This window comes from Raphanus sativus, chromosome 2 (genome assembly GCF_000801105.2).
Source record: "Raphanus sativus cultivar WK10039 chromosome 2, ASM80110v3, whole genome shotgun sequence".
Lineage (NCBI taxonomy): Eukaryota > Viridiplantae > Streptophyta > Magnoliopsida > Brassicales > Brassicaceae > Raphanus > Raphanus sativus.
The window spans coordinates 8,577,009-8,589,238 of record NC_079512.1 but is presented as its reverse complement, the minus strand read 5'-3'; the positions used below and the strand labels follow the sequence as shown (position 1 = coordinate 8,589,238).

Here is a 12,230-nt window from a genome sequence, read left to right as displayed (position 1 = left end):
ATTTGGAATTGTTAAATAGCTACTGTTGTTGGATCTCCCTTGTGTTTTTAGCATAGTTTTTTTATTCTTTTTTGATAACAAAAGGCTATTCAATTTTTTTTTTCTTTTTCTTTTCCTTTTTTATTATGTGACCTTTGCTCTTTTTATGATTGACAAATATTCGTGGAATGTTCACTCTTCCTTCTGTATCTCTCAGTTTCCAAACTTGTTCTAATTTCTCAATCATAAAACAATCTTTGTCAACAGCTGGAACAGACACGGCACACCCCAAAGAGGTGTATTTTTTTGACACACTGCAGAAACTATTTTTTGTTTAGTCCATGTCTTTGAGAAAATGAGGGAAAATATCCATTATTTTTTAATGAATGTGAAATTATATTCAATCAAAAGACTCTATAACATATAGTACATTTTTGTAAATGTTTTTGAATGTGAAATCTCGAAAAGAACAAAAAAAATTAGTGAAAGAATATTCTAACTATTCGTTCTAGAGCCAAACCAAACCATGAGGCTCTGTTCGTAAGCTATGTATCCATTTAACCAGATTGTATATAAATTGTTCCTTAACAATTTTTTCATGCTGCTTTTCTATTCTGATCGGTGATATGGCTCAGCCCCAAGTCCCATGACAATATGACAGATCCTTTTGCGCCGAACACTGTGAACATTTGCTTGGAAAACATATAATGAAGAGTTTATCTTGATTGTAAGTGGGTCTTTGATGAGTGTTGTAGTGACATTCCAGTCCATGCTATAGTCATCTTTAAGCAGACCTCTCATTAGCGAACTCCACACCTGACCTGAGCAGAGTATTGACAAGAGAAAAACAAGTGATTCCAAGTTTCTATAGTGGATGGACGTAGAACATATTTTGTGCTGATATTAGAGTTCATTTATATCTTTCATAATTAAAAAGAGATATAAATACATTTGTAACTAAGTTTGGTTTTATATATTCTATAAACTACATATATTTTCAAAATTTTCATACAGAATAATAAAATTTCTTAAATAATTATATTAAATTATTATTAACTAATTCAAAAATAAAAATTTGCCAAAAGGCCATATCATTCTTTTATCCAAAAGCCCTGATTTTTTTTGAGTCAGCCTTTGTACGATGAGTTATATGTTTTCATTATGTTATGAGAGAATTGCATAACGTATGTGTACAATAGGTGATGTAATTCTTTTATCTATTATAGAAATGAAATATCAAATATCTAATTTTATAATTTTTAATTAATATCAAAAAAATTATTTAACAAAAAAAATAACCAAACAGATTTCTTTTATTTAATGTTTTTGTTTATTATAAGAACAAAGTAAAGTAGAAAGCTAGTTACGCATTTTCCAAAGTAAAGTCAACCCTGCTGGAACCTCATATTTTCTTGTAAACCAAATTCCATCATCTTTGGCAATCCACAAACGTACCTGACCACATCGCTGGAAATTTGCATGATATGCTTGAAGATCATAATAATACGTATTATTAGGTCCATAACTAATAGTGCAAGACCATCGTGTTTTTTTTTGGCCAGGGATAGTCAATGAAAGGAATATCAAATGGAATTGCATCGAACTTTAACAGAGTAGATGCAAATTTCCCCTTGTTATCACTACAATCGATCAACAAATCACTACGAGAAGAAAATAGTTCTTTAGAAATCTTTATATGGTTTTTTCCTGCAACCTTCGTTTAACCCAAAGCACATAGCACTAATAAACACAAAAACTATCAAATGATTCATGTTGTGGATCTAAGGTTTTTTTTTTGTTATGATAAAGATGTCGAACATGTTTGAGTATTTATAGCCTTTGAATGGATATTGTTTTTTCTTTTTAACATTTTTAAAAAAAAGTAATGCATATATTTGTTTATTTGGCTAAATCTTGATTACAAAATGAACTAATCAAACATGACAGATTAGTTTTTATAAGTATATTTGATCATTACAATCAATCTAGATACATACAGTTTGTGTTACTAAGAATGCTAGTACGTATTATTATGAATAAAGAATAATTCTTACAAATTAGCTACCTAAACAGAATATTTCTTTTTTTTAAACTAAACAGAATATTTCTTAGCAGAACATAAGTATATATTTGATTGTACTGGTCAACCATGATCCAGAATTTTAAGGTAAAATTTATTTATTTGTTCTGACCGTATGTAATAGTAGTGGTCAACCATACTTTTAGAAACTAAACTCCAAACTCAAACTAAATCTTCGACTTAAGTTTTTTTGGTCTCATCCTATCAATTTTGATTAGGGGTGAACATATAGCAAATATCCAGATTTTTTGAAGTAATTATGTTTTGATTCGTTTCTTCCGCCATCGGATCACACAATATTGGTTTTATTTGTAAGAGAGAAACTCCAATATGATAGTTTTTTTTTTCTCAAACGGCCGTTCTATTACTCAGGCTTGAGGTGGTCTGGGGAACCAGACCGGAATAGAACAACCAATGTAATACAAGTTCCTATGGAAAGATCTTGCTATCTTAGCTAATGAATCAGAAGATACATTCTCATTGCGTGAAATATAAACTATTATTGAAAACTCCGAGAATCTGCTCTTCAACTTGAGAAGCTCTTTCAGTTCAGTTGAGAAGTTCGGCCATGCTCCAGGGTCCTTGATCATTGCTATCAAATCCTTGCAGTCAGTTCCAAAGAGCTGACAGTTTGACACTTGCAGCATACATTCCATCGCCCATACTAACGCTTCAAGTTCCGAATGTAAAGCTGATATTCTTCGAGGTTTATTCCTTGCACCCAGTAGCTGGATTCCTCCATCCGTATTCTTCCATGTCCAACCATAACCACTAAAGAATGCATTATGTGTCCAGGAGCCATCAATCAAGCATATTTCAGTCTCTATAGGAGGAGCTGTATTTTCTGGCAGTCTCATTACTTCTTCCTTCCGGTTTGCAGCAAACCAAGCATGACATTCCGATTTCGCATGTCTTGCAGTTTCCAAGGTGTCCCTGTCTATTCCTCTGAATAGCTTCTCATTTCTTCCTTTCCATATAAACCATATCCATGGGTATGGGTCCTTATCGAGCTCCGGGTCTTCAATGTCATTCTTTCTCCAAAATAGATAATCAATATTCGAGAAATGACTAGCACTGGGAAAATTAGCTGAAGGAGTAGGAGTCGCAGCATGTGCCCAAGTTTGAATCGCTGGGGGACATTCAAATAATGCATGATTAATGGTTTCATCCTCAGCTCCACATCTAGGACAATGATTATCACATCGCATATGACGATGGATTAGGTTACTAGTAACAGCTAGTTGTCCAGATATAGCTTGCCATATGAAATGTTTGATCTTCTGTGGAGCCTTTATCTTCCAAGCAAAGGCTTGGAGTTTTAAGATACTTGGCTCAGGCTCCGAGATGTTTTCTCTAAGCAAATTAGTTGCTACCCAATAACCAGATTTGACCGTGTACATTCCGTTCTTCGTATAACTCCAGCAATATTCATCACGAGAAAAGTCTTGGTTTACGGCCAATGATGTTATCAGCTCAATATCCTCCCTTTGAACATATTGTTCTAGTTTCTCTGCATCCCAGCACCTCGGATTGCCCGTCATGAGCTCACTTACTGCCATCAATGGATGTACAACTGGAGCACAGGTTCTGGCCGGCCTAGATGGGATCGTTGGGATCCAAGGATCCTCCCATGCCTTGATCTCATTCCCAGAATGGACTTTCTGTCTGATACCCGTCAGTATCAATTCCTTGGCAGCCATGATACTCGTCCATCCATATGAGGGATTTGACGTTTTGTTTAGACGCAAAGGCGTACTACATCTGAAATATCTTCCCCTCAAGACTCTAGCCAGTAATGAATTCGGGAATTGTACTAGACGCCATAACTGCTTCCCAAGTAATGCTAGGTTGAATTCGTGGATGACTGTGAATCCTATACCTCCTTCTTCTCTAGGTTTACATACTTTTTCCCATTTGACCCAGTGTATCCCCCTTTTCGGCGGGTTTGAACTCCACCAGAACTGTGCAATGGCACTAACTAAGTTTTCGCAAGTCTCCAATGGTAGAAGCAGTGTAGACATCACATACGTGGGCAATGCCAGTAATATCGATTTTATGAGCACCTCTTTCCCACCTCTAGAGAGCATTCTTCCTGTCCAGCTGTTGACGCGAATCTGCAGGCGTTCCTTCAAGTAGGCAAAGAGCCTTACTTTTGATCCACTGATGTCCTCAGGGATGCCAAGATATGTTCCCATTCCATCCTCGTTTATGATCCCTGTTTCCTTTTATCTCGTCCTTCACATGGCCAGGTACCCTCTTACCAAAGAGTAAGGATAATTTGTCAAAGTTAATACATTGTCCAGAGGCTTTTCCATATGTTGTTAGTGCTCTCATTACTTCATCACATTCACGGGGCTCCGCCTTATAGAAGAACAGGCTATTATCAGCAAAGAGAAGGTGGGAAACCGAGGGGCTAGGGCGAGAAACACGCATCCCCGTTAACTTTCCTTGACTCTCTGCATGATTAAGAAGGCTAACGAGCGCTTCCGTGCATAAAATGAAGATGAAAGGAGACATAGGATCTCCTTGTCTCAAACCCCTATGTGGGGTTATATTACCTCTTGGTTGACCATTGAATAGGACATGGTATTTCACCGATGAAACACATCTCATTATCCATTCAATCCAGATATCAGCGAAACCCATCTTTTTCATCACCGCGTTTATGAAGTCCCATTCTAACCTATCATAAGCCTTGCTCATGTCCGTTTTTATAGCCATTCTCTTCTCCCTACTGCCAGGATTTGTACGCAGGGCATGAAACATTTTTTGTGCTATCAGTACATTATCGGTTATCTGTCTTCCAGCAACAAAGGCTGACTGGGTTTCAGATATCCTATCCGGCAATATTTTCTTCATTCGTTGGCATAGGACCTTTGATATTATCTTGTAGCTAACATTACATAGACTAATTGGTCTGAAATGGGACATCTCATCAGGGTTCTCTTTCTTAGGAATCAGACATATATTTGCATCATTAAGTCCATTGGCCATTTTTCCTTCAAATAGAAACTCATTAACCATACGGGTTAAGTCAGTCTTAACAACATCCCAAAATTTTTGATAGAACAGTGCAGTGAAACCATCTGGTCCTGGGGCCTTTTCTGGGTGCATCGCAAAGAGTGCTGCTTTGACTTCAAATTCCGTAACGGCCGACGTAAGGTCAGTGTTTATCCGATCAGTAATGGACGTGCTCACATTCGCCAGAGCCTCTTCGATTAGCTCAGTATTAGAAGATGTAAACAACTCTCTGAAATAACTTGTTGCAACGGCTACAAGTTTCTCTTCCTCCTCCACAATATTTCATGCAGGATCTTTCAGCTTTATAATCTTATTCCTGGCTCTCCTCTGTTTTATAACAGCATGAAAGAATTTTGTGTTTAAATCCCCTTCCAGGAGCCATAGGACTCTGCTTTTTTGCTTCCAGAACTGCTCTTCTGCTTTAAGAGCTGCTGTCAGTTCTTTGATAGCTTCTCCTAATTCTTCTGTCGTGGCAGTGTCATCTGTATTAAGATTATCGACCTTAGACTTAAGATCCTCGATCAATTTTGCAGAATTGAGATCTCTCTCCCTTTTCCATTTTCCTAAAGCTCTCCTACAGCTGGAGATTCGATCCATAATGTCTGCATTCGGAGGAAGATCAAGAGAGTTCCATCCATCCAATATCACTTGTTGTATCTCTTCACTTTCCAGCCACCGTTTATCAAATTTGATCGATTTCAATATGATAGTTAGCTATCTGAGTTTTCAAGAATCCATGCGTTGCATTACTGGAAGGACCCCGGCTCATCCCGCCAATATAAACCAACTTTTTTAACTAGCGGTTCAATACTTTAACCGTCTTTAACTCTCGTGTAGGTCGATCTCCCTTAACCGAATGCCCGTTTGGATCTTAATTAATCTGAACCGTCTTTCTTATTAACCCAAAGTCAAATCAAATGTGAACTGAAGTCAAGACCATCTAACCGGGACTTGTCGCTGTTTCATAGTTTTGTATGAATTAATTAATGAACGATGTCGGAACAATAAAATTTCAGAGAGAAGAAGAAGAAGAAGATAAGTGGGACGCTAGTGTATCACCATTGCGCTAAACGAAATGCGACTCTACTCTCTCTATTCTCCGATGTCCTCATCGTTCTCTTGTCCTCCCTCGCCATTCTTGGTCTTCTTTTTCGCCAACTCAATGTCTCGTAAGATTCTCTAATTTTGGGTATTGCTGCCGTTTTTGTTGCTCCGGTCTCTGATTGATTTGTTCTTATCGAGTGTGAGCTCTCTTGTTGTCTTATTTTCAGAGAATCGTGTGGAATTTCATGTTTATTTCTGTTGGCTGCCTGATCTGTTATAATCACTGTGCAGTATTTGAAAGGCTCTTCCGTTGACATGATGTGCAATGCAAAAGTAACAACCTTTTTTGTTGTTTGAAGGGTGCCTGTGGATCCATTAGAGTGGCAAATATCACAAGACACAGCTTAGCTAATACTGTTGGAGCTAGGGCTGGGCAAAAAATCCGAACCCGAAAAACCGAACCGAACCCGATCCGAAAAAGTAGCATCGAATCCGAACCGAAATTGATTAAATATCCGAACGGATTCAAAATTTAGGTATTTAAAGAACCGAAACCGAACCCGATCCGAACCGAAATATTTTGGGTACACGAATGTATCCGAAATAAATTTATATAGTTAAATATATACATTGTTTTTATATATAATGTATATTAAAAATATTAAAAATATATAAGATACCTTTAAGTTTTCCAAAATACTCGGAAAATATATGCAAATAGTCAAAAGTGAATGTTTAAAATAGCTAAAGTATACTGAAAACACCAAAATAGTTAAATATCTATTGATTTTTTATCCAAATATTCAAAGACAACCAATTTATATGTTAAATTAAGGTATTTTGACATATATGTTATGAAAATTTATATGTAATATATTATATTTCTTATAGATTTTGAAAATTTAAAGTATATAATGAATTTTGAAAATTTAAAAACATTTTAAATGGGTTATCCGAACCCGAACCGAACCCGCAAAGATCCGAACCGAACCCGAACCGAAATTTAGAAATATCCGAATGGAGCTGAAATCTTTGACCCCGAAAACCCGAAACCCGAATGGACTGAACCGAAACCCGAATGGGTACCCGAACGCCCAGCCCTAGTTGGAGCAGCCGAATCCGTTTTGCGTGTTGCAGCAACCGGACATGACAAGAGGCTATTCTCAAAAAAGTTCATTCTTAGTCTCCTTGGTTATTGTAATAGAAGAGATACTTCTCTTAGTTATATCACCTACTTTCAGGTCGTGATCTCTCTTTACTTCTTGGCAGCTCTGGGACGAATCATATCGGGTATGACCATTGCTTATGCAGGTAAGCATATATACATCATAGCATTTGATAAATATGAAGGAAAAGAAGCAATGCTTTGACGACATTCATTTTGGATGCTCTTCTTTTTTCTTCCCCGTATTGAATGTATGTAAAAGAATCTGCAAAACCTGTTTCTGACTATTATTTTCTCTGTCTGAAACAGGACTATGTTTGGTCTGTCTCTACATTGCTTGCCAGAACTCTCAATCTACCGGAAACTCTGTACTGAAATGAACTAACCGAGAGACTTCAGAATAAGATGAATCACCTTCAGAAGATCTGACTCACAAAATACAATCTGTCTAAAATTGTTTTCTTCGCAACTAACATGTTCATATAGCTTTGGTATAGTTACACATAAAATATATAGGGTTTTTTTGTTTCACCATTTGTCATCTCCATTCAGATGATTCATTTGTATAATCTATCCGGATGATCCATTCAGATTTTTGTAAATGTTTGTTTGTCTATCCAAATATCTAAATGAATTATATGTTTGTTTCTTTATTTTTATTTTCATCCAAATGAGTTTAGTAAATAAATTACCAAAATACTCTTGTGTTAATTTAAACATATGGTTGATATTATTTTTAACTATAAACATTTAATTATTTAGTTTAATATATTCATATTAGAATTATTTCAAAATTAACAAGGTTTTTTTTTGTTTGGGCGGGAAAATACAAATTTTCGATTTTAGCGCGAAAACACGTTTTTGAGGTTTTGACGGTAACGAGATTTTTTAGTTTTGGCGGAAAAACGAGATTTTTTTGTTTTGGCGGAAAACGAGATTTTGCGGTTTTGGCGGGAAACACGGTTTTCGCTGGAAAACAAGATTTTTTGTTTTTGGCGAGAAAACACGTTTTTGTGTGGTTTTGGCGGGAAACATTTTTTGTGGTTTTAGCGGCAAAAGGCGTTTTGCGGTTTTTTGCGGGAAAACGAGATTTTCGGTTTTGGCCGAAAAATGCGTTTTTGTGGTTTTGGTGGAAAATACGTTTTTCGGGAAAATAAATTTTTCGGTTTTGGCGGGAAAATGCGTTTTTGCCATTTTGGCGGGAAACACGCTTTTGCGAGAAAATGAATTTTTTCAGTTTTGGCGGGAAAACAATATTTTCGGTTTTTGCGGGAAAACGGGATTTTGCGGTTTTGGCGGGAAAACATATTTTTGTGGGTTTGATGGGAAAACACATTTTGTGGTTTTGGCAAAAAAACGCATTTTTGTGGTTCCGCGGGAAAACAATTTTTTTTGGTTTTTGCGGGAAAACATGTTTTGTGGTTTTTACGGGAAAACACGTTTTTGCAATTTTTGCGGGAAAATACGTTTTTGTAATTTTCTCGGAAAAATACATTTTTAAGTTTTGGTGTGAAAATTTAGTTTTTAGGTTTTCGTGGAAGGTGTTCAAAAAAAAGGTTTTCGTGGAACAAAAGTGTTTTTGTGGTTTTGTTAGTTTTCATGAGTGACTAAATAATAATATGTATAGGTTTGTAATTTGTGAATTATATTAGGGGCATAATAAACATTATATCATTTTAAATAAACTATCTCCATTCAAATGATCCAAATTGGTTCAGCTGAATGGACTTTAAAATTAAGCCTAGATTTCCAAAAGTCATCCGGATGATCCATCTGAATAAATTGCACTTTTAGTGTCTAAACAAACAAAACTCTCACTTTCATCCAAATGGCTCATCCAGATGGAGAAACAAACAGGACCATAGACTTCGTAGTTTCTAAATACAGAAATAGTTTTCGTAATTTATAGTAGTGTTACAACATATAATAAATTCATGTTCATGCGACTGTAAATAAAATATATAAATATTTTAATTCTAAAATTTTTAAAGGGAAAAATCTGAATAATTATATTAAATGAGGTGTTTTCCTTCGCCATGTGCAGAAATAAAAGTTTTAAAATTTAAATTATATTTAAAATCTGCACCATGTGTAGAAATAAAAGTTTTAAAAATTAATTTAAATTTTAAATAAATTTTAATTTTAATTATATATAAAAGATAAAATAAATAATTTTTTATTTAATAATATTTATGTATATATTTAAAATAAAATCTTGGAAATATTTTTATTTTGGTTAAAATATATTGAATCAAATTCGATAAAATTTAAGAGAAATTTTTTAATATATAATTTTAAAAACATAAAACTAAATAATATTTCTAAAATTTTTAATATTAAAAAGGAAATATATTTATAATTTTTTAATATTAAAAAGGAAATATATTTATAATTTTTAATATTAAAAAGAAATATGTGATTTATTAATATATTTTCATAATTTTGGCAAAATAAATATTTATATAGAAAGTTAACATTAATGATGATATAAGAATTAATAGTCATTGCCATATTTAAATTTTTTTACCAAAAACTATAAAATTTTATAAGAAAAATTGAACATGTCATAATTAAGTAATGCCATGTCATATTTTTTTATAAACCATGTTATCTTTTCTTGTTCAAAATTAGATGTGGTAATGACATGTGTCAAATCATTTCACAAATAATGTATAGGAGAGTAACCTAAATATAGCTTACTAAAAATTAAAGATTTATGGAATGTGCGTATATGCTGAGTAAATACTAATTCCGCCCATTTTTGTCTCACTTTTATAAAGTTCATATTTCACTAATACTGATTACTATCACAGCATATTTAAAATGAGTTTTGCTGATTTGTTAATGTTGAAATTTCTGACGGGTACTTTTTAATTGAGTGTTAATGGAGATGTTTGGTTGGACTGTTACTGTAAAATTTAATTTGTAGGACTTTTTATGTTATAAAAGAATACTCTTACGGCTTTTTCTTTAAATTTTTGGCTTTAGCTTTAAAAATTACTAGATGGCCGGCCCGTATTCTGTGCGGACATTATACAGATTCAAATTATGGATTAAATAGTACAAAGTTTTAGAAGTAACATATTTTATATCATAAGACAATCGTTTTTGGGATAAAGCATCAGGCACAGAAAAAAATAGATAACAATTAAGTATTCTGCCTACGGAATATTCTGAAAAACTTGTTTGTAGACAACATTCAATGTTTTTGTCTCCGACTTCCTTTCTTTACCAGTTATTAGGATTTTTAATCCAGATCTCGACTTAACTCTTGAAAGTGCAACGTAGAGCTGACCATGAGAGAACACTGGCCTAGGTAGAAACATTATTAATATCTAATCAAATGTTTTATGCATTATTAAAACTAAATTTGTTCTTCATATGTTTTATGTATTATTCATATAAATATGTATTATTCAAATACAATTCATATGTTTAATGTATTATTAAAACTAAATATGTTCTTCATTCAGTCTTTGTGGTTCAAACATTACTTAATTCAATCTACTTTGATGTTTAAATTATTATCATATACTTTGAAATATGAAATAAATAAATCATGCATGTGCGGGCATCGATATGATTTATATAATGCATGTATAGCTATTATTATTAGTGCATAAGTGGATCGTAATTATATTTCACTCTCGTTGTATCTTTGTATCTTACTCATTTAGGTTTCTCCACATATAAGTCTCTCTCCCTCTCTCTCATCATAAACCTTTTAATTTTTTGAAAAAGATAAAAAGGTAATTACGATCATATCGTGCGTGCGGGCATTCATATGATTCATATATTACTCATCTAGCTATTAGTATAAATATATAAGTAGATTATAATTCTTTCTCAATCTCTATGTATCATTATGTCTAATTCATATACTACATGTTACGTTATTATTATAAGTGGATCGTAGTTCTCTCTCTCTCTCTCTCTCTCTCTCTCTCTCTCTCTCTCTCTCTCTCTCTCAAATTAGTGTTACTTTCCTATTTGTAATTAGTTAATTCTTTTATTAATAACTTACCTTATTTTCATTGTGTATTACTTGCGCAACTTGGTATCATATTTATTGCTTTGTTTAAATAATTTACATTTAGTTAATTTGGTTTTAATAACTTACCTTATATTAAATACGGATTACTTTGACAAGTTGATATCATATTTACTGCAGACCAATTTATGATAATATAATAGGTATCTTAATGTTCTAAGATCACATTTCCTAGAAAAAACAAACAGATGAATGTTGTAACATACACTGAATTTACTGTTTGAATTTTGCATCAGAGACTCAAGTCACTCAACACGAGTATACTATTGATAACACGTTTCAAAACTTAAACACCGCCAATGAACTTCCGTTCAAATGCATGATTGATTCAATCTCCTCCAAAGATAAACTCTCAATTTGATCTTCTGATAAACTCAAGTCTGGAAGAACAGGTAAAAAATTATATTTACCCAATCACAATTTATAATGACGTTTTCTTTTGATAAAAACATGAGCTAGCTTGGTTTATTCGTACTTTTTCTTTGGTTGCATAATATATCTTGTGATAGTTTTTCTCAAGTAGCATTCCAAACGTTTTCTAGATTTGTGATACTATGTGTTAGCAATATGACAAAAAACAACTTGCGTAGATCCTTTGCTGATGCCCAATAGCATGCTTCTTTAATAGTTTCAATATTTTCTTCATCATCGTCCTTCCGGATAACAGAAGAAGTTATATTTTTCTAAAAAACGTCATCAGATTAAGCTTTGAAGAAAATAAGAAACTTAAAATGTAGACCATAAGAAAATGTAAGATAAATATATAACTGTGTTGATATGATTGCACGACAAGTTAGTATCAAATAATATATTCATACAATTTATTACATTCTTTTTATTGTATATAGATGTTCTGAATTTAATGTGTTAACATAAATCATTCTTACTTA

The 12,230-nt window shown here is 33.4% G+C and overlaps 1 protein-coding gene across 1 annotated transcript; it reads right to left on the bottom strand.

Moving 5' to 3' along the window:
- Window positions 1-2,427: 2,427 nt before the first annotated feature.
- Window positions 2,428-5,677, bottom strand: LOC108833010 (uncharacterized). Its single transcript, XM_018606468.1, has 3 exons — window positions 5,468-5,677; window positions 4,354-5,350; window positions 2,428-4,274 (listed from the first exon to the last, which is right to left on the bottom strand). The coding sequence occupies exons 1-3, from the start codon at window positions 5,675-5,677 to the stop codon at window positions 2,428-2,430; spliced, it is 3,054 nt and encodes a 1,017-aa protein (XP_018461970.1).
- Between the last annotated feature and the right edge of the window lie 6,553 nt (window positions 5,678-12,230).

Bases quoted from the DNA above. Each gene is read 5' to 3' on its own strand.
- LOC108833010 (XM_018606468.1), bottom strand. From the start codon at position 5,677: ATGGATCGAATCTCCAGCTGTAGGAGAGCTTTAGGAAAATGGAAAAGG. The intron at 5,351-5,467 runs GTCCTATGGCTC...AATATTGTGGAG, and splicing joins TCTGGAAGCAAAAAAGCAGA to GAGGAAGAGAAACTTGTAGC. The intron at 4,275-4,353 runs GTATTAACTTTG...AAAAGGAAACAG, and splicing joins TGGAAAAGCCTCTGGACAAT to GGATCATAAACGAGGATGGA.